The following is a 22,770-nucleotide window of genomic DNA, read 5'->3' on the forward strand; positions in this document are numbered from 1 at the left end:
TTTATACACCACGCAGCCTTTTCCAGCCATTAAACTGATTTTATATGTGCAAGCCTGTTTCAGCAATTAGAGCAAAAAATCTTTATAGCTCTTTTGGTTTGAATTGGGCTGGTTTCAAACCCAGGTACTAAAATGGATAAAATTATCTTGAAAAGCAAAGGAATTACACTGTACTCTGAGCTCCTCTGCATCATGTTATGAAAGACACAAAGATAATATTTGTATAAATTAAAGCTATTGGAGACGTATGGTATTTCAGTTTCTGCTTCATTAAGTTGTCCTCCAGCCCTGAACATCCCTAGATCTATTCTGCAGCACTTTTCTATTTTAAATTTAATCTACCCTGCTGCAGAATGAAAGCTTAAAAGGATATTGCCTCTTTAAATTAAATGTGGAAAAAAATAACAATGGTGGAATTCTTGCTGAAGTGAATGCAATCTATTATATAAGTTCTAGAATTCATGATATTTTCATATGTCTGTTAGCCTCCCTGCTAGTTCAGCAGTATATTTCTTCACTGTTTCACTATCACCACAATTACATTTTTTTTCATTGATTGTAAGACCAGAAGAAACCACTGTGACCATCTAATCTGATTTCACATGTATAATAGACCATAGGACATGTCTGGATTAATTCCTAATTTGATTAGAACAACTCTTGGAAAAATATCCTATCTTTTCCCTACAGTTTCCAAGCAATGGAATACACCTTTGCAACCCCTCATGAGTTGTTCCGATCACCAATTATTTTAGCTTTGTCATTACAAAAAAGTGCCCTCTGTTTTGAGTCTGGAATTTCATCTTCCTCTGATTTGTAGATATTGGATCCTTCCTCTGTGGGATTTTTTTCTTTGTGTGGACTTGATGGCAATCAAATCACCACTGAAGCTTCTAATTGGTGGTGAAAATACCAGGACACTGACGTTTTCACTGTAATCCTCATGACTTTTCTATGAGCCCTAGCACCAGCTAAACAACCATGCTATCCATGCTAGCTAGCAAGAAATAAAGCAATGATTTAAATCATGCTCTCGTGGGGATTATCCACCCCATTCAGTCCTATATTGGCATCTGCCTCCCGGTCACATACAGAAGTTTCTCCCAAGGGTGGGCATCCAAAGCTCTCCTTTCAAACAGAGGCCTCAGCTCTGGCTGCCTGCCTAGGGGGCAAGAGACAGGGACTGGGTTTGCTACTGCACCCAAAGGTGCAAGCACCCGTTCCCAGAGGTGCCTGGCACCGTTACTTTCCTGCTCTGCTCTATCAAAGCTGTTCTGCTTTGTACAGAATAACTTGGGCCAGAGGGAAGGAAAGAGATTGCAAACATGCATGTATAGGTGAATGGGTAGGACATTACATATGCACTCAGTACATAAATCCTGGTGCAGCGTCAGGTAGATCTGATGGGAATGCTCTGAGAACATCCTAGCAAATTGAGCCTTAAGCTGGGAGAGGCAGAATAATATCTTATTTTCATGTATGTGAATTAGACCTAAGCTTGAGATAGGCAGCAAGCTGCTTCTGGCCGTCCCAGGAGCAGAACTTCAGAGGTCTGGAGAACTTTACTGCTAATACTGCAGGTGCCTCCAGCCTGTAAGCTTGAGGAACAGTCTGGTGGGGATTTTGAGGATCTAAACAGAAGACTTAATGTTCCTAGTTCCCATAATAGGTGTTCAACTTCTTGTGTATTTCTGGGTCATCAGGTCCTTGAAGGACAGGGGGTGGGGTGTATTGCAAAACATCTTGAAGTTATTGTCCTGCTGGTAGAATAGAGTTGCTTTGGAGATGGGTAAGTTCCTAGAAATAGAATTAGCAGAATGTGGGTGGAACAGACACCCAGAGAGGTGGTGGGATCTCCACCCCTGGAGGTTTTCAAGACTTGCTGAGACAAAGCCATGGCTGACCTGATCTAGTGTTGGCAACAATCCTGCTTTGAGTGGAAGGCTGGATGAGAGACTTCCAGAGCAACTCTCCAGCCAACATTTCTATTGTGTGGGAGCATGGAGGGACGTAGTTAGGGAGGGTTTTCTGTAGTCATCTTGGATTCATCAGCAGGTTCCCTAATGGGAGGCAGCTCCTCCCGCACTCCGGCTATGAGAGCGGGCTCTCGTGGGCGTTCTCAGTGAGAGCGCCCTGGGAAAAGGCAAGTGCAGTCTGGGGAGGGGGAATTAAACTGTGTCACTGAGAACAGCAATTAAAGAAGCCAACTGAGATTTCGAGGAAAAAGCATGAATCTATACGGTACATTAGTTAATTAAAACAGGAGCATCGTCTTCAGGCCTTTTTCATTCACAGAAAGCTTCTGTTTCCTGCTAAAGGCATATTGAACTGGCGACAGTAGCTCAACACAACTGTGGTTGCTTTTGGAATGAAGTAGTTAGTTCAGAAGAGGAACAAACACACCCCTTCCCTGGAGTCCCAAATTCTTGGCTGGAGGAGCTTCTAGCCCTGCTGTACTGCATGTTCAGGGTGGAGCAAAGTGATTCAAGCAAAGGCAGATACTGATTATAGCTTAATTGCTGCTGCAGTGTATCTCTTCCCTGTATTGAGCTATCTCCTGGCAGAAGGCACCTAACCCCCCTTGGAGGCTGGGGTGAACCTCTAGCCCCAACAAAGTCCAATGGCCAAATTCCCATGGACTCTGTTCTCCCAGGAATGTGGCTGTGTTTTATGCACAACAGGGGCTCCACTCCATTTCTTCTGCATCCCCTTTGGATCACAGTTGTGGGTTCACTCACCACATCCATTTGCTGATCAGCCCAGGCCCGTCTGTAAATGGGGATATTCTCTCGCACAGCTAACGTTTGTAAAAAGGAGTACATGAAGGGGGGACTCTAGTAAGCTTTGGGTACATTGCTGCTAGAACCGATGGGTAACAAAGCAAAAGGCTAGAAAAAGCTTTATATTCAAAGGTTTAGGATTTCTTTAATTGGAGGAGGGTTTTTTTTCCCCACTTAATGAAAAAGGCCTTTTCCTCGCCATAACCAAGAAAGGAGGCTGTAGCGCTTGGCAAACAAACTTCTATTAAGTGCATTTGCTGGAAATGTTTATACTTTGCTCTTGACAGCTATCTTGAATATACTGAGCATTGCACTGTGCTCTAGCTTGCATAATTCTGACATGGGAGCAAAGTCCTTATGAGGGAGGTGATAGTCCCTTTCCTTGGGACTTTTTTTTCTTTTCAATATCTGTCACTTGTTGTAATCAGAGGCAATAACTTGTTTTGGAAAATATTTTCCTGCTCTCCAGGGATTTTCTCTCTCCTCTGGTTGATTTTAGCAGCAGGAGGAGAATATCTTTGCAGGGAGTGAAGAGGCGGGGGGAACTCCATATGAGCAGGGAAATCACCGCTACCTTCCATGCAGGCTGACAGATGTTTAACAAGGGGTTCTCTGCCTTCCTCCAAAACTCCCCTTCTGCAGCGTGTTGCCTGGAAACCCTCTGCTTCTTCCCCTTTCACATTTAATTACTGCAAATTGCTGAAAACTTTATCTAAACTCCTATCAGACAGACAAATCACTGTTTGATTAGGGCAGATAAATGGACCTAAGCGATTCCAAAAGTTGATCGCTGCTTGCTTTGGGTTTTTGGAGGGTTTTTTCCCTTACTGTTGGGATTCAACCCAACATTTCCCAAGCTGAGTAACAGGAATCTGGGCTAATTCAGGAAGGCCCTTGCTCTCTGATTTTGTATATGACTAGAAGATAAGAAAGGAGGTAGACAGAGATTAGCATAAGAGACTGGTTAAATGAATATGAATGGGTACTCTCACGTCTAGACAAATGGATGGCAGCTAAACAGATGGTGGTTGTTCACTAGTCCCTGTGAAACGATGCTAGTGGTGGAGTTATCGTTGCAGATGGGTGTCCCGGTTACAGCTTGACTTCCCTTCTGGAAGCCTCCATAGAAAGGCAGTGAAATGCAATCCATATGGGGAAGGATTTACTCTTTGCCCCCAGCCTCTGTCTTTGCAGGCTGGAGGTAGGGATGACGCATGGCGTGTGGAGAGAGCCAGAGGGCAATAACCCGTCATCTTGGTGCCATGCTAATTCTGTGGTTAAATAAGAGGGTGTCGCACGGCGGTGGTGTCGGTGCTGGCACGGCTCCCTGACACCAAGGTTGCATCCACACAGGTGTGGCTTCGCAGCACTCCAGTTCCCAGACCAGAACCTGCAGCCCTGCACCCATTTCCTCCGCGGAGCAGGAGACACGCGAGTGCCTCCCAGTGCAAAGATCCACCCCACCAAAATGGGAACACGTATGACAGGAAGAGGAAAATGAGAGGTGTATCTGAAAACCTCTCTTCCCACCTACTCACACAAGGGAGTTAAATGAGAAGATGAAAGCGGACAGGACACTGAGCACCAGAGTTTGATTCTTGTTCTCTTTTACGAAAGAGTTTTCATCAAAGTCCATGGGATGCAAGCTCTGGGCATCATTTGCAGACTGCCTCCCAAGGAAGGAGCTGGGGGTCTCCAGGACCATCTCAGGTTGGAGAACGGGCTGCACCGTGAAGCCGTTAGGAATAACTCACTCTGTCGTGACTGGAGTCTCCAATATACAGAGCCAGGACAAAACAGAAAGACTAAATCACCTAGATGACTTCTAGCAAGAATAGTCTCCCCCAGGTCAAGAATGCAGGCAAAACCTGACCCGAGGGCTAGCTGCCCTCGGGGCTTGCTTTTATTATTATTTTTTCCCTCTGACAAACACCTGGCTGCTGATTCTGCCACTACCCTGTTTTCATTGCCTCTGCAAAGAGCAACGAGCTACAGAGGCACCAAAGAGTTAATCCACGCTGGAGACAAGGCACCGAGCCCGCACACCAGCGTCAGGCTTTTCTCCCCTGCTTGTGAGAATCCCTGCTCCCGTATAGTTTTGCACACTTGCAGCTATCACAGTTAACAGGTTGTTTGCCTTTCAGTGGATCGGAGGGAGTCTCTGTAAACCTCCATGCAACTGACTTTAATTACCTGCCAAACCTGCACCAGGGCATAAGCCCACATGTTGTATGTGACATTACCAGTAGAGCAAGTACTGGAATGCAGGGGCTAGAATAATTTGACAGCTAACATAAAGCACCGTGATTTATATTTTGGTTATATTGAGATTTTTCCCCCCTCTTTGAGCACTCATATAAATATTTACTTGGATCCTAGGACCTTGCTTAACCCTCACAGTGCCACGTTTTATCTTCTTCCTTTTTCCTTTTTTTCTGGTATTTTTGTTTTTCAGCAGCTACTCCAGAAATGCCTTTCATTTTAAAACACAGAAGATTTAAACCAAAAATAACTTCACCTTTAAACTGTTTCATCTGTAAACAATGTGATCCAGTAATCTTGATATATTTACTGTAGTGTTCAGTTGAAAACAGATTATGGAGAAAGGCTTCTTTTAAAAGATACAAGACTTATTTAATAGAAACATTGGGTTTAGATTCTGGAGCAGAGACCAGCTGATACCTCTGCTATGTTTTAAATTTTATCCAAGATATTTCTTTAATTATTGAGCTGAGTAACATGACTATAAAATCTGTTTATTTCAAATTTAAACTTAACTGCTGTTTAATGTTACCAGGAAAAGGTCCTTTTCTTTTGTGTCACCTCATGGTTTAAGTCTGCACGCAGTAGGACAGAAATCACTACATGAGAGATACCACCTGGTAATACTGCAAATCAGAAAGCCATAGACTTTTTTTTATTATTATTGTTATTATCATGATTCCTGTCTGTCTGTCTCGCTTACGTATGAGTCACTTATTACATAGCCCCAGAGGCTCTTATGTATTTGCTTAATACCCTGCTCTTTTGGGTGCCTGACTTGAGATAAGTGAGGACCTGGAAATACCTTCCAAAACCATTTTCTACTAACATCCTTGCTACCCCTTTTATCCATCTGTGGAATGGGTTAACCTGCCGCTCCGCAAAACCAGTGCTGGACCTAATGAATTTGTGTTTTTCCAATCCTTGAGATGAGCACGTGCTCTCGCAGAGCGGTGTAGCACTGCCACAGAATAAAATGCTTGATCTATGGGTCAAGGCTGACATAAAAATAAGGATGGCCTGTGTCAAAAGGAGTTTAGCAGTCCTCTCCTTCTGGTGTCCTGAATCCACTCTGTGTTTATCAGCCCCAGCAACCACACGGGATGGCTCAGTGCTAGAGCTGATAGTAGCATTGCAATAGCACTAACATGACATGTGGAGCTGGATGTCGTTGGACGATAAGCAAGATTGGGGCCAGACTGAGGATAAATGTAAAAGCTTTCCTTTAGGATCACATGAGCAGAGATTTCAGACTCAAAACCCTTTTGCCTATAATTGCTGGCCGCCTTAAATAGGGGGGAAATGCAGATCCAGGGAGCTGTAAGGGCCGGTGCTAGCTCAGAGATCTGTTTATAGTTATATGTTCCCTTTCTCATGTTTGTAAAGGCTTTAGGTAATAACTGCACCATAGCATAAGAGCAAGGAAGAAGCAGTTAGCAGAAGTCCAAGGTGCAGGTTTATTGCCCTCTGTAATTTCTTTTCTGAATGGGCCCCCTGAACCAGCAGGAAGGTTTCTGCTCCATTCAATAGTAAATAAGAGAGAACTCATAAAAACACAGGATTACAGGGGCTTGTGCTGCCTTCCCCCCCTCAGAATCCCCTGGCGATCGGTGAGCTTGCCCTGTGCTTCCAGCTGCGGTGGTGAGAGGAGAGGCAGCACGGCCCAGAGGGACTTGTCAGACTGAGCCCCGCCATCAGGCTGCAGCTCACCTTGCCCAGCTCACCGCACCGCTCAGTGCCTCGGTTTCCCCAGCTGTAAAAGGTCAGTGGCCTCCTTTAATAAATTGCCTCAAGTTCTACTGAGGAAGGAGTAAGTATTGTTTATTTTTATGAACGCAGATTTCAGGTGCTTGGCACTGATTTCTTGCCACGCTTATTTCAGAAAAAAATCATACTGAACACAATGCCCTTGTCACCGAGTGTTTAATGTCCTTTATAAAGCCAGGAGCACCTTTCTGGAAACAAATGAAGACTCATTAGTGGGAAGCCCACGCTAGAGCAGAATCAGATCTCTACATTTTATCGGTGGGAGGTTGCAGGCTTCAATAGTTGAATACAGGCACAAACAATGCACGTATATTTGCAGTATATATGCATTATTGCAATACTGAATGAAAACATCAGAGTTTAGAAATAATCCCATCTCTATATTTGTGTGGACATATCCTAGTGTCTCCTAGTATTGCAGTGAAAGCAAGAGTCTGCAGAGAGGGTACAGTTAACAAAATGGTGTGTTAGAGCTGCACAGTGACATTGTCAGTGGAGGAGTTTTCTCTGGAATAAACCTTCGCCCACTGCCTCCAAAAATGAGGAAGAAGGGAGGAGAAACAAGTTTGAGATGTTTCTTTAAAGAAAGCACTAAACTTGGTAAAAGGACACAGCTTTCCTACCTTGCTCTCTGCCCCTCATGCCTCAGGATATCATAAATTTTTGATACCAATAAAACAGAATTTTTGATGAGCTGCTATTTTGCATTAAAGCAACTTTACATGCAAAGATTGCATAATAGGAAGTAAAATTGAATTTTGCCTCAGAACAAGTTCTTATTATTAATTTAAGTGTTTTTTATATATTTTAGCAGCAGCTTATCGTTCTATATATTTAATTTCTTTCAAGTGAGAACACTTAGCATTGGTTTCCTTATCTAAACAAATCTTTTAAGAGAACACATGTATAAAGTGGAAATGCAGTGTTTTGAATCTGTGCCTTAAGACAAACAGTGAAACTTTAAAAGGGGAAATAAAACATGGCAGAGGACAACTATCTGTAAAACCTAATAGCAACCTCCGTGGGACAGGAAAACATGTCGTTTTCTTTATGTGGAATGGTTTTTTCCCCTCTTTACTGCAGTGTTTATTCTAACCATATTGTGACAAACCTGTAAATACAATAAGCGCCCATTGGAGCAATTCTGTTTAAGGCAAAGGATTTGCAGTGCCTTAGGTCTCAAATACACCACAATCCACTTTCTAACACTTCCACACACCATGATGCGCAGGACCAGCTCACAAATATAAATTGTCTCTTCCCTGTCCTGGATGCAATAGCAAGAAAACGTTTTGCAGCACCTCATGCTGTGTTCAGAATTCACTGCTGAAAGTCATCATTTAAAAATCAAGAAAAGGCAGCACTTGAAAGCTCCCCCCCCTCCCTTCTTCTTGTTCTCCCTCTTCTCCTTCTTGCATAAAACAAAAGTCCAGTGTGGGATCCTATCAGACCGCTGCATGCTACATTACTGAACATGCTACGCAGGATTATGCAATAAGCTATTTAGAGAGTGTGTGTGTATGTGTGTGTGCACGTAACTTCAGATTTACTGTAACCTTAATGGAGTGAAACATAAAGATAAAAAAAAGGAAACCATAACTGAAACTTGTCCAAATCAGGAGCAAAATAGCTTTTTCCCCCTCGATGGTGGGGAAGTACTCTTTCAGTCCTGTAAGGAGGAGATCAAAACTCAGAATTTAAAAAAGAAAAAAGAAGAGGGACACCCCCGGGAGCCGAAGCAGCGGCAGGGAAGGGTGCTGGCAGGCGGGAGGCGGGGAGGCGCGGAGCCGGACTGCGCTGCGCTGCGCTGCGCTGCGCTGCCCCGGGCGCCTGGCAGGGCCGCTCCGCAGCTCCGCGGCCGGCGGAACCCCGTGGGCTCCCCTGCCCCAGCCCCGGAGCGCGGCCCCGCGGAGCCTGCGCACGGGGCTGCGCGGCCGCGGAGCCAGAAGGGGCTTTCCCGAGCGCTGGAGATGTTTTATCTGTCCTCCCCGAAACCCGACACCCACAGCCCCGGAGAGCTTCCCTGACCTTGGTCTGTCAATCACCGCCACCAACCAGCCTGCTAGAGCCAGGCGGGCACTGCGCCAGCCCGAAAAGGGGGGGGGGGGGGGAGCGGGGGGGGGAGAAAAATTAAACCCTAAACCAGCTGGGAACAGTTATCTCGCAAGCCCTGGCTCATCCTTATAACACATCTCGCCTGCCCACCCGAATACAAGCAACTCATCTGCCGGCCGGCAACAGCGCTCAGCATCTCTGGAAAGTCTTAGAATGATGTTTCTATCTTTAGTTCAAAAAGTCTTTTTAGTCTTAGATTTCTCTGTTTTGGAATTAAAGACTATCAGTTTTATACACTCTCCTGGAGGGGAAGAGGGAAGGGAATATTGGAAAGAGCCTATTAAACGGCTGGCAGAGACAGTCCGTAAGTTTTGTGTCAGTAAATGGGGGAAGGGGGGGGGGTGTTGCCAATTGTGTTTCCTGTCTGAGCGTCTCGTTTAATTCTGGGAGCAGCCGTAGCCGGTCGTCACCTCTGGCCCGGCGGGGGGGGGTGCAGATCTCGCTACAGCTGTTAGCAATAGATCTTGCAAAACTGCGAGATCAAACAAAATAATATGATTTTCACTGAAGGGAATCGTCCTCCTGCACTACACGGGATCACGTAGCGAACCGTCGTCCGGCAGCCAAATTTGGCCGTGCAAACCTTGGGCTCTTCCCCGCCACACACCCCCCATCCCCGGGGAGTGCAGGGCAGCCAGCCTGCCCCCGCCGTGCCGCTGTCGGGGGGCTCTGACCCGCGCATTTCTGGCTGCAAAGGCACCGACTCTTCTGGTCCCAGCACACCCTAGAGCCCCTGACCCCATGCTCCGGCCGGGGGTGCACGGTCCGGTCCAGGTCCCGGTCCCGGTCGGGTCCAGTCCTGTCTCGTTGGCACCCCGACCCCATCCTCCCCGAGGCTGCAAGGAGCGGATCGGGGTGGGGACCGCTCCCTGGCTACACCGGGCTTTTTTGGAGGCAGTTTGCAGCATCTTCGCTCCGGAGAGCTTCAAGGGCGATTGACTGATCGCCTGGCAGTTTTCCGGAGCGGGAGGTGGTCAGCGCTCGGCCCCTCCGAGCCGTGTCATTCGTGGGCACTGCCGGAGCCCCGGTGCGCGGCAGCAGTTGCAGCCTCCCGGCTTCCTCCAAGCCCCGGGGGAGTAAGGGCTGCCCGGGGCTGCTGCACCTCCCGGGCGCGGAGCGGGCCCCCAGCCCCCGGCCGGGATGTCCGTGGGGAGAAGTGGCTGAAAGGACGGGCAGAGGACGCGCACGCAAAGCAGCATGTCCGGAAAGGGGGAAGAATAGGGTTTGGGGGAGGGAAGAAGATGCTTTATCCCCCGCAGTTGACACGCAACTTCTCCGCAGCGCTCCGGGTGGAAAGCAGGGAGCCCCGGGAGGGCGGCCCCGAGGTGACCCGCACAGCCCCTCGCTCCCGGGGGAGCACCCCGCGGGCAGGCCGGTCCCAGGGAGGAAAAGAGGGGGTTCTCGTTTTCCCTTTCTCTCCGAGAAACTGCTCTCCACCGTGCCCCGACTCCCGTGTCAACAGCCCTTTATGAATCAGTGATGAACGGCGAGAGATCAAAGCCGATGCGCAGGAATGGCAACAGGAGAGCGAAGCCAGGAGGGGGTCACCCTTCGCTGATGGGGCTCCCCCGGAGGGGTTGGGGGGGGAGGCAGGCAGCGGAGGGCGCAGGCAGCGGGGGGGCGCAGGCAGCGGGGGGACAGGCAGGCCCTGGCCGCCCCGACACCCGTGGGGCTGCCTGTCCCCGGTGCCGCCGCCGGGGCAGAGCCCTGCCGAGCCGCGGGCCGGGCCGAGCACAAGTGCGGGTGGTTTTTCGCCCCCCTCGGCACGTCGGAGCCCCCTCCGGAGCCCCCTGCGCGGTCAGAGGAAGCCAGCCCGACCCCGGGCGGGAGGGCAGCCCGCGGCCCGGGGCCCCGCTCCGCGGCGTCCCGCCGGGCCGGGCTCGGCCGGGCTCGTCCCTCCCAGCGCCGGCGGGTCCCAGTCCCACCAGCCCGAGCTATTGCCCGTGGTGGTGCGGGGTTGCATTTTTCTTTTCTTCTAAATGGGATGATTTAAACCTCAGGAATGGGACCGGGCGCTGCAAAGGCACCGGCCGCTGCAGCCGCCCTCGCCGTGCCGCGGGTCTGCCCCGCCGCTGACACAGTTCTGCGGTGGGAATCTGGAGGGCTTTTCTAAGGCCTGTTTTTCCTATTTTTTGTTGTTGTTGTTGTTCAATTAGCCCTAGTGATTTATTCAATGCATGCATGAGGGGACATTAATATGCGGTGGCAGTTCCCACAAACAATATTCCTCTCAGGCTTTCTGCAGCCATAGCATTTACTGGCAAGGGGGGAGGCTATACGGGGAAAGCCAGGCTCTCTCATCCTTTTCCTCTGCAAACTCCTGTCCCCCCAAACTCCTGCCCCTGCAGGGCAGCAGGGATCGAGCTTGTTCTCCAGGCCTGACTCATGTAGCCGAGGGGCTGGGAAGAGCCCCGGCCCCTACCAAGCTCCCCCAGCCCAGCGGCTGGCCCGGCTGGCCCTGACAAGGCAGGGATGCGGCTGGGATTTAAGAGGGGATTTTGGGTTTAAGGTACTGTATTTGCTTTTAATTTTTTTTTTCCCCTACTCTGTCCTTAACTGGTTTGTTCCTCAAACGCGCCTTACACCGTCCCTGCAAAGACAGCTCGAAGCTGTTGGGAAGAGGAGCAGGGCGGAAAGAGGCTATTATTTTTGGTTGTGTGGTGCCTTGGATTTTGTTTTTAAGAGGGATTTAAAGTTCAACACGGTGTTCACACTTTGAGAGCAGCAGCGCGCTGTGGGGCTCCCTTTCCCGCACCCAGGCGAGGAGCGGGGGCGATTTCTAACCTCCTCTGGCTGCAATTTAGGGAGCTGCGCGACTGTCAGCCTTGAAAGCAGCTGATGGATGGTGAGGCTGCGAGGTGCTGAGCCCCGGGGGTGGTGGGGGGAGATCTGCCCCTTTCTCCACATGCATCTGAAACGGCCCGTTGCTAAAAAAAGAAAAAAAAAAAAAACCCAAACAAAAAAACCCTCACCAACCCAAACCAAAACGGAATAAATGAAATGTGCAGATGGAAAGTGAACGGCCAGCCCGGATCCCAAAGGAGCCGGGGGAAAGGACAGACTTGTCCAAGTCCTCTCCTTTTCTAATGCAAAAAAAAAAAAAAAAAAAAAAAAAATTAAAAAAAGCCTGCACTTAGCGTTTCCCCTCTCTCACAGCCCGGGGGTGGCTCAGGCCGGAGGCTCCCGCTCCCCGCCGGGCTGCAGCGGGCGGCGGGCGGGGACGCCCCGCCAGCAGCCGGGCCCGGCGTGGGGCTCCCGCCGCTCCGCTTCTCCCGGCGGGCGGCCGCGGGGGGGGGGATGCTCACCCCCTGCCACGGGCGAGATTTGGGCAAAGCGGAGGAGGGTGCAAGGCTGAGCGGTCCTACCCTGCACGCAGCAGCGTTCCCGAGTGGGCAAAGCAGCTTTGCAACCCCCCGTGCAAAGCCCGGCGCTGGGCGTCAGGAGAGGAGCTTGGCGGCTGCCTTGGCTGGAGAGCAGTGGGAGGGCAGAGAAGGGTCCAAAAGTTTTCCTTTCTTTTTTTTTTTTTTCGGAACACGAGACGTCAGAGAAGCAGGTCCCTCCAAGAAATGCCATTTCAATGATTTTAATAAGCAAAATAGGAAACAATTTTAATAACCAAAAACAGAAACCAGTCTGAATAAAACTACAATAGACCAGGTTTTTTTTTTAATATTTTTCATATCATAAGCAGGATTTGAAATTGATCCCTTCAGAACTTTACATGAAATAAAAACAATTTTTTTTCCGCTGCTGCAATGTTTTGATTTCAACACAGTTGAATCAGTAAAAACCAAAGATCGTTTTCTGATGCATGACTAATATCCACAATATTTAAAACTGCAAGCACCATGCTGTTCATTACAATCTTGTTATTACTGTTAATTTATAAACTAATACAAACTTAAAATGCATCCGGCCAGCAGTGCCAGCTATCCTAAAAGGAAACTAAAAAATAAGTTTTCATTTTGGTATTTTTGTCAGTGCAACGTAAATCCTTTTACTGACCTGCAGGAGGAAAAAAAAAAGTAATAAAAACACCCATAAGACTCCAAACTACTACTACTATACAACTGCAAATAAATTTTGGCTAAAACTTTCACTCGCTGCATAGGGAAGCAGAGAAGCAGATTACAAATCATTGCAAAAGAATACACTTAAAAGTTGCAGTATGTCTTCTTAAAACAAAGTTTTAGTTTTATATGCTTTTCCAGCCCACTCATCCCCTGCTACCACTGAGAAACCTAACCTCAGTGGCGACACGGAGCCCTCGCTGCTATTGCAACTTGACTCGTAAGGAGGAGGCTTTTTTTTTTTCTCTTTATTTACCGAAAATCAAGGGGCAGTTGTTTCTTAAGAGGAACTGGTATCTCGTCCGTCCTTCGCTTCCTGAGTGTACAATCAGAAGGGAAACTATATGGCCAAGCCTAGCCACTCCAGGCTGGGAATTGTCCTGAAGGAAAGAGCTTCGCTGCCACTTTAAGGCATGGAGTAGGCTCTAGTGACCGATGAGAGTTTTTCCCTGTTAAGTTTAGGTTTGTCAATGCCATTCAGGCGTTTTTGCTTCTGCCCCAACAAACAAAAACCAAAATGAAAACTAAAAAAACAAAAATACAACTTAAAAGTGCACCAGATATACAAAGTTGGGTTTTTTTCTAATGCAAAATGCCCATAACTTTTTTTCCTTAAGTATCTCTTTAATACCAAACAAACCGTATAACCAGCCTGCTGAAATGTTATTTTGTTTTTGTGTTTTTTTTCTCCTGTGCGGTTTGAAGTAGCAGATATTTACAAGCTAACAACCATAAAAGAAAATAAGAGAGCAAAACCAACGAACAAAACTGCACAAGCAGTAAAAAGTTTGATAACTTGTGATGCTTTTCTTATCGATGAAACAAAACAACAACAGAAATCTATGATCGATGATCAACATGCTATAGTTAAACAAGAAAATGGTACAAAATAGAAATTATTACCATACATGTCCAGCATGCAGGATTAATATTTTTAATGCAGATTTTCGTATTTTTCTATATAATCAAGCAGGCAATAAAACTGATGAGTTTTTTTTCTTTCTTTCTTTCATTCTTTCTTTCTTTCCTTTCTTAGATTGAATGTCCCATCTGAGTCCTGTAACTTATTTCTCAAAGCAGGCAATATATGAAGAGTTTGCATATATTGTCCTTTTTATTTATTCTCTTTTTCCAAGCAGGTAAATTGTGCATGAGATGGTGCTGTATATGTCCTCTCTCTTCCCAAGCAGGCAGTATGTTATAGATGGCTTGTTCATTGTCCTTTTTTATTATTATTCTCTTAAAGTCCATCTCGTTCTGCAAGCAAGCGATCTATAAAACGCTTCACTTGTCCTTTTCTCCTTTGCCTCTGTCTCTGCCCCTCTCTCTAACTCGCAAACGAAAGTCGAAAAGTTGCACTTTACCTCTCCCGTCCCCACCCCCAGCCTACTTTTCCCACAGCTACTCTAGAAGACTGGATGCTGCAAAAAAAAAAAATCAAGTCTCTTTTTTTCTCTCCTTCTTTCTCTCTAGTCAAGCAGACAGATGGATGGAGATGTCAGAGGAGGATGGGAGCGGGGGGGGAAGGTGACGGGGGTCAGGTTTGGGGGTGGGGTTTTTTTGTTTGTTTTTTAATTATTTTTGTTAAGCACTCACATGAAGAACTCGGGGGAAGACGGGTTGTCACTGGTGGAGCCGGCCTCTCTGAAGCCATTGCTGGCAAGTTTCTCACACTTGAGCTTGTAGGCGTCTCTCTCTCTGGCGAGCCGGGTCACTTCTTGCTTGAGCTGTTCCACCTGCTGAATGAGCTGGGTCTTTTCGTTCTCCAGGTGGTGTTTCTGCTGGACACGTTTATACCTGCAGGACTGGGCATAGCCCCTGTTCTTCAAGGTCCTCCTCTTCTGCTTGAGGCGGATCACCTCGTCTTTGGTGAAGCCTCGGAGGTGCCTGTTGAGCTCCCTCACAGACATGGAGACCAGCTGATCATCTGAGAACCGGTCCTCCACGCTGCTGGAGGGGGGATGCTGCTGGTGAGAGTTCTGGAGCTGCTGGGAGGAGCTGGAGGAGGTGGAGGGAGTGGGAGAGGCCTGGTGGTGATGATGGTGGTGGTGGTGAGGGTGCCCGCTGCCGGCCAGGTCTTCGTGAGTGACCGCGGGGTACTGGTGGTGGTGTTGGTGATGGTGGTGATGGTGGTGATGGTGGGCCCGGAAGCTCTCGAAGCCTTGCAGCTGCTGGGACACCTGGTGGGACCCAATGAGGGCTTCGACAGCGTCCTCTGGGGTGAGGTTCAGCGCCTCGGGGTTCATCTGCTGGTAGCTGTTGGCCATCCAGTACAGGTCCTCCAAGTGGGTCTTCTGCTCGGTGGGGCTGAAGCTGGGCGAGGAGGGCACGGAGCTGCAGGGCGTGCTGATGGGGGTGGAGGAGACGGAGCCGGCAGGCTGCAGGCGGGTGCAGTGCCTGCCCGAGCGGTCGTTCCTGCCCAGGGGCTCCTTCTTCACGTCGAACTTCATCAGGTCGAAGTCGTTGACATACTCCATGGCCAGGGGGCTAGTGGGCAGCTCGGCTCCGATGCTGAGCTCTCCGGCCATCGCTGTCTTGCGGGCACCTCTCCCGGCGGAGGGGGCTGGAGACCTCACTCCAGCGCGCAGCCTGGCAGAGGGCTGGCCGCGCTCCCTTATTCCAAATCAACTTTGGCTTCGCTTTCTCGCTTCCTTTCCTCTGCTCCCCCTCCACCGCCGCCGCCGCCTCCTTCTCCCGGCTTCTGGGGCTTCTTCAGTCCGGAGCAACAAAGCCAAGGACGAGCCGGCACCCGGGGCCGCCTGGATGTCTCCTGTCTTTTTGTATCAGCGTTTGCAACGCACCGCAGGCTGCAGCAGCTCCTGGCACTTAGACACCCGGTCGCAAGGAGAAAGGAGCAGTAGCAGGAAGGGCAAAAGCAAAACAAAACAAAGATGCTGCCTTCGGGTCTGTGCAGGAAGAAGAAGAACGGTGCAAAACGTCTAGCCCGTGCCCCCGTCTGCGTTTTGTAAGTCCGGAGCCTTCTCCCCGCGGTAGCAGAGCACCGGAGTCTGCCGCAACTTTCCAGTCCGAGCAGGCGGCCGGGGGAGCGCACTGGCTATTCGGCGGCGGCGGCTGGGCTTTGCACGGGAGTTTTCGCTGGCTCTGGCAGCGCAGGGGAAGGGGAGGGAAGAGGGGGAGGAAGGAGGGGAAGGAGGAGGAAGAAAAAAAAAAAAAAGGAGGAGAGGGGGACGAGAAAAACCCAGGTCTCCGCTGTAGCTGCCGCCTCCAGCGCTCGTTGTGCAGCTGTGATTCGCAGCGCAGCCCCCCTTGGCTTCTTATACGGCCGTGCCCGCCGAGAGCGCGGCGGGGGCCGGGGCCGGCGGCGGCCGCGCCAATGGCAGCGCGGCGGCGGGGCCGGGCCGGGCGGGCGGCGGGGGCGGCGGGGCCGGGCGGCGGCGGCGGCGGCGGCGGCGGCGGGGGCGGGCCGCGCCGTGACAGCTCCGCAGCGCCAGCTGAGCGGCCGCCGCTCCCAGCCCCGCTCCTGCGGGCGCTCCCCGCTCGCTCCCCCCTCCCGCACCATCGCCTCCTCTTTTATTTATTTATTTATTTATTTCCACCCCCACCCCCACCCCCCCTTTTCGGCCTCTGCAATCCACAAAGGAGGAGGGCTCGGGGCCATCCTGCCCGTCCCTTTGTTCTAAATATAACAAAAGTCCCTTTTTGCCCGCTGCCGTCCCGTAGCAAATTTCAAGGCAGCCAGCTCCCCCCCCCCGTCCCACGCACAAGCATCGCCCCTTCCAACTTTATGTAAGCGTCCCCGATGCGAAGGTACCGTGGAAAAAAAACGGCCACGAACGCGCACCGGGTCCGGCAGGGGAGCGAGCGCTGGGGCTGCGGGGTGGTGCCGAGGGGGATGCGCTGGGACCCGGGAGTGAGGGAAGCACCGGCTCGGCAAGGCTGTCAGCTCTCCTTATACAACCGGGGAAATCCTCCCGGTTACAGGAAGCAAATCTCTCCCTAAAGTAAAGCAAAGGCATTGACACAGACAATTGCAAATATTAGGGAGAGAAGGGAGAAAATATAATTACATTTCAGTTCTGAGGGGACCGTGTTTGCTTTCCTCTGCTGTTCTCTGAGTGAGTGACTGCATGCAAAGGAGTACTCGGCTTGTAAGGGTTTTAGTTTCTTTTTTTTTTTTTTGGTCCGGTAACAGGAATTTTTTTTTTTTGAACATTTTGTAACGATTAAGGGAGATTAGGGCTTCTTTTTACACTGTTTTTACGCTCAAACAGACAGAAAGTGCGACCCCAAGTGTCCGTTTGAAGAATAACAGCTACTTTTCACGGGGAAAAAACACCCGGAAAAAAGGGGACGGGCGGGCGGGAGCGGAGCCGAGCGGAGCGGCGCGGGAGCGGCAGCGGCAGCGGGAGCGGGAGCGGGAGCGGGGCTGCCGCGGTCCCGGCCCGGCCGCACCGCTCCGGAGCTGCGCCTCCGCCCCCTGCACCTCAGCATCTCCCATATTCCCCCCCTCACCCCAATTTATTTAGCCAAAAGAACAAAAAAAGTTCAAGATCTGTCTGCTTTTCAGAAATTAATTAGGAGGGAACTGCCTTTCTGGAGCTGGGACATCACTGCGAAAGTCCCCAGGCGGAGACACCCCCCCCCCGGCGTCGGTCCCTCCCTGCCCGACCAGAGCGCCATACGCGGGGCGATGCCCGCAGCCCGGCCCCGCTTGTCCCGCTCCTCCACATCTCCGCGGAGCCAGCCGCGGCCGCGCAGAGAACCGAGCAGGCAAAAGTCGCGCAAAGCCCGTGTCCCGTCCCCCGTCCCCCCCAAAAAAATAAATTCTAGGTGTCCCTCCGGCAGCGGGCTGGAGGGAGGAGGTGAAACCAGGGAGGGGGAGTTGGATGAAATCCCCCTTCGCAATACAAGCGCTCCGGGGCTTAATTTCTTGCGGCAGTGCCTCATTTGAGTTTTTCCCCACGACATTTGGAGGGGACGTCACTCCCAGTCAATAGCGCCTGAGAGCGCTCAGCTCCGGTGCTCCCCACTCCCCGCGGGTGCGCGAGTGAGTCTCTCCGCACCCCGATCCCGGCTGAAGCGGGGCTGCTCTCCCGGCATCACGCAGACCTCCCTCCGCAGGTTGCCCTGCTCTAAACGCGGGTGTGGGAGGACACGCGTGGAACCCTTCCGCCCCGGGCGCTCCCCGCGCCCTGCGTCCCCCGTGGGCAACGCAGCCCCGGCGGTGCTGGGGGCTCAGGGGTCCGGACGGGCACCGAGAGGCCGGTGTCCCGTCAGTGCCAGATTTGGGAAATCGCAGTCTTTTCGCTGTTAACGAGCAGCCCCGAGGCACGGAGAGGCGGAGGGGTCCGCCGTGCGCGGTGCCCCTCCGCGGAGAGGCCGGGGCCGGGCGGGGGGACACGGCCACCCCGGGGGAGCAGATTGGGAGAGGAGCTCGGCGGTCCCCGTCCGGCAACTGCTGCCTCCCTGGGGCCTTGGGGAGAGCCGAGAGCCGCCCGTGTGGGTCCGCTGTAGTTATTATTTATGAGGTCCTGGAAGCTGCTTGGGGAGAGCTTTATTTTCACCTGCACGTTAAACGTTATCGTTGCCAGCGAGGGAAAGGGGACCCTGGCGAGCGCTTGGGAAGCTAGGATGCAGCCCTGCAAAATGTGCCATTAGACGGATAATACTTTCTTACTCTCATAATTACTGAGGTATATTCACAAGGTGGAGCTACTGAAAGGCGGAGGAAGCATTGATCTGATTATCTCCCTGTCCATACACACTCTGTCCCTTTTCTTAATCTTTTAAGCTGTGAATTACAGATTGGTTCTGCGTGTCCATACTCATCGTCGTAAAATTTCGGGGCACTTTCTAGGTCCGTTTCTTTGCTCTTCCATCCCTCGCTCCCCTTTACAAAATACATCCCACAAAACTTGGCGTCACGCGGCTGGCTAAAGTAAGAGCCGCTTTGTGCCCCGAAGCCCCAGTTAAAGGCCAATTTTGTTTATTGTAGAGCTTTTAATTCAGCCACCAAAGATTGTTCTCGCTGGAATTTATATGTTGGGGGGGGGGGGGGGATGTTCCTCCGTCCGATCTATTTTTTTTTAATAAGGATTGGGGAAGAAATAACGTTGCTGGAGCAGAAGAAGAGGATTCCTGGGCTGAGCAGCCCAGCCAGGCAGCCCAGCAGGAGTTTCCCTTCCGCGGGGAGAAGCCGCCGAGCCGCGGAGCCGGGCGGCCGCGGGCGCGGTGCTGCGCGCAGGGGGAGCTCCGCGCACCCCGGCCCTATGCGGCCGCCCGCACCCTCAAAGCCTCCGCGGGGCAAAGCGGCGGCCCCGGCGGCTGCCGGCTTCTGCGGAAAGGGTTTCCCGTCCCCTCCGCGCCCGCGGAGGGAAAGTACCGCCGTTGAGGGGGTGGTGGAGGGGGAAGAGGCACCCACCTGCCCGGCATCGCAGCGCCGGGGCACAGCTCGCCTCCCCTCTAAGCCTTCCGAGCAATTTTTATCTAATTGCGACCTTCTCCCTACACCCGAAAGCTCCTAATCGAGTAGCTTTAATTTTTTTTTCTTTCTATTTTTTAAGATCCGTTTTTTGAAGGTTAGTTTCGAGTAAAGAATGACTTCTTCCCGCTCTTCCTCCTGTCCTCTCTCCCTTTCGCAAACTCCTAGCCAAAATCGGGAAGAGTTCAAAGGAAACGATAGTGTCATTTCAGATCAGCTCCATCCGGCGTGTCCGCCCAGGGCAGGGCAGTGGGGGTCCTCGAGCCACTGAAATTTGAAAGCTCGCCCTTAAAACTGGAGCCTATAGATACCTATATGTGTGTGGTTTGGTAGGGCTTCTGCCTGAATCGGAGGGGTGACATTTAGAAAGGGAATCGTATTATGGTGGCATCCCAATCCCCAATTCCTAGAAACAGCAGGTCTAGGTAACTGATAAAAAATAAGACGACTGTTATATATGTATTTTCCACGCTACTGGTTCTCTGAGAAGCGCTCCTCGTTTTTGGTACCTGACTGCTACTTTCCCCCCAGAATTAGCTTTTTCACCCCATAACATTAGTGGAATATGTTGTCTGAAATGGGAGTTTTGTTAACTAACACCCAAACCGAAATCACCCATGGCTGGCAGCCGGCACTGAGGGAGGAAAAGGGCATCACTTTCCTAATTCTTACCTCCCCTCGCTTGATTTTTAATTTCCCAAACTGCAGGCAGACGCCGTGCCGTTTGTCAGGATTTTTTTCCCCTGTGTAAGCAGCGAGGGACCTGGTTAATCATCTATCGCAGATACATGTGCATGAGAAAGAAAAGTGTTGATGTTTGCTTGTTCGGGCTGATGGGAATGGCCCACGAATTTAGGATTAAATTACTAATGGTAATCATAAGTCTTTGTTTCCTCTCTCTCTCTCTCTCTCTTTTTTCTGCGGGGATTGTCAAAGTAAAGCGTGCAACATTCTCTGGACAAAGTCTGCACAGCAGCTTTGCGGTATAAAATAAGCTGTTGTACCCTCCTGGGTTAACTGGGATCTCTTCAGATTTTAGCCTGAACCAGTTAAGAGCGGGGCAAATCCCAGTACTAACTTTAGACACGTTTTCACAGGTGGATCTGTGAGAAGGGAGTGGAGCAACACTTCAGAAGGGTAGGTTTTGTGGGGGTATTTTTCTTCCCCGAGGCTTCGCAGTGTCCAGCATTAAATCCCCGCTTGAGGAGGGGGGGGGCGGGTATGTGCGGGCGGCGGAGTTGGGGTTTGCTCGGTCGCGGGGGGGGTCTTGCAGAATAAGTGCACCCGGACGGGTATTGCTATACGGGACGGCGTAATTTAGGGGGTTGATTTGAACGCACCAGGTTTAATTAAAACCGTGACCTCGCCTGTGTCGATAGCGGGGGGGCTGGGTGCGGAGCTGCTCCCCGGCGCAGGGAGGTGTCACCGGCCCGTCGCGGCTCCCCCCCGGAGCGGTGCCCGTCCCCGAGCCCCCTCCGCCGGCGCTGGGCTCCCCCTCTCCAGCCAGCGCTGAACGCGGCTGCCGGCTTTGGGGGGGGTGTGGGGGGAGTGGGTGGACGGGGGTGGGGGCGCGACGGCTCCTGGAGGGGGCCGGGGGGGAATCCCGGAGGGCTGAGAGCGCGGAACGGGCCGCGGGGCACCGCACCAGCGCACGTTGGGAGTGATGCCCAGGCGAGGCTCCGCGTCCCTGCGAGCTGGGTGGATGCAGGACCCGGGGAGCGGGGATTTTTTTTTTTTTTTTTTCTTTTTTGGAGGGGGCAGTGGCCCCCTCAGTGCCCCCCGCTGCTCGGGGTTAGCCCGGGCCGGCAGCGCCGGGCGCAGAGCTGCAAGGATGCGCGGCCCGGGGGGGCTGGAGGGGGGGGTTGCTGCCGTGCCTTTCCTCCTGCCTTTTTGTGCGGAGAAAGAAGTGCAACTCTTCAGTGGCACCCTCTGCAGTTTGCTCGGGGCCTCGCTGCACCCTGAGGAGGGGAAGGGGGTGTCTTCGAGACGCAATGGCAACATTTCACCCTCTTCTATAACATTCCACGAGGGCGTCTTTGGCAGGGAGGTAAGCAGAGAGCAGAAACATTCTCCTTCTAGTTATTTCCTTCAGCCTTAGCTCCATCGTACCATGAACGAGTCAATCCAAACTTGTTTTCAAGAGAATTTGTCTCTTTCTCATAATTTCCAAACTCTGCAGTCTCATCATAGCCACCTCTCTAATACACGCTCTTGTTATTAAAAATTGTAAAAATTGTTTCTAGCAGAAACACCTGATCCAGAAGCACAAAATCCCCTGTTCGAGCCTTGCTAGGACCAGCTTTCCTCCTGTGCTTGGCTGAGTCCTGCTTCCCACTTGCACCGTGGCATGTTGAATTCAGTATCTGAGCCCCTTTAGGAGCATTTAGCTAATAAGCGGCACCAAAACCTTTCTGAGTGATCAGAAGTCACCTTTTGGGACTGAAGCAGCCAGTAGAAGCTGAAGAACTATAATTACTGCAGTCATATCTTGCAATGGCATTTCATGTCATTCAAAGGTTTTTCAAACACTTCAGACTCAGACCACATCTTACTAGAAAAAATTTCTCTCCTGCTTTTCTGCTTCTCTTATGAATACAGAGGCACTGCACAGATGTCTGGGTGGGAAAAGTGATCTTCCCAAGGGTTTTCGGTTTCCTTGGAAGGGATATAGAAAAGAGAGATGTCAGGGAGACAGGGAAAGTGTCCTGGACCTATGCCCAATGACACAAAGTCATGAGCAGCCAGGAGATCTTCCAGAAAAGGTCAGCATCCTTTTCTGGCCACAGTCTGTTGCCTGTTTTTCCAAGGCGCTCAGCAGGAGACTTTCGTGATGATCAGATCTTTAGATGGTCAAGAAGGAGGAACGGAAGATCTGGCCTCTGTTGGGCTTGAGGAAACCCACGACCATGCAAGCATCTTTTCAGAAAGACCAGCATTGCTGCAGGTTCAATGGCTGCGGCACCAGAAGGGCTACTCACAGCAGAGCTGAGCGCGTCCCTTGGCCCTTGCAGGATCAGGGGGCTGTCGTTACAGCCCAGGAGTCCACAGGCGTGCTCCGACACCCGCTGGGACCCATACCCTTTCATTCAGACTGATTTGTAATTCCTTTTCATTGCACAAGGTCCTGGATCAAAAAAACTGCTTATATATAGAAAATATCTGGAATTCCCTTTCCAGCATTTGCTGCATAAGGATTTAAATATAATCATAAAGCCTATACTGTATATTCTTCTTTTTGCTCTTTGCACCTTTAGTCCCCATTAGGGATTTTATTTTGTTTCTGCTTTGACAGCCCCTGTATATATGTGTTTGTGGTTGTTGTGTACTGTTTCCT

General features: G+C 51.0%; 1 protein-coding gene across 1 annotated transcript; it reads right to left on the reverse strand.

The window, feature by feature from the left end:
• Window positions 1-12,568: 12,568 nt before the first annotated feature.
• Window positions 12,569-16,163, reverse strand: MAFB (MAF bZIP transcription factor B). The gene has a single exon (XM_050907528.1). It carries the CDS (start codon window positions 15,520-15,522, stop codon window positions 14,587-14,589), a length of 936 nt encoding a protein of 311 aa, XP_050763485.1. The 5' UTR covers window positions 15,523-16,163; the 3' UTR covers window positions 12,569-14,586.
• Window positions 16,164-22,770: the final 6,607 nt, after the last annotated feature.

The sequence above is a fragment of the Gymnogyps californianus genome, chromosome 17 (genome assembly GCF_018139145.2).
Source record: "Gymnogyps californianus isolate 813 chromosome 17, ASM1813914v2, whole genome shotgun sequence".
Classification (NCBI taxonomy): domain Eukaryota; kingdom Metazoa; phylum Chordata; class Aves; order Accipitriformes; family Cathartidae; genus Gymnogyps; species Gymnogyps californianus.

What these genes read in the sequence shown, in the direction of transcription:
- MAFB (XM_050907528.1), bottom strand. Translation starts at nt 15,522, where the DNA reads ATGGCCGGAGAGCTCAGCATCGGAGCCGAGCTGCCCACTAGCCCCCTG.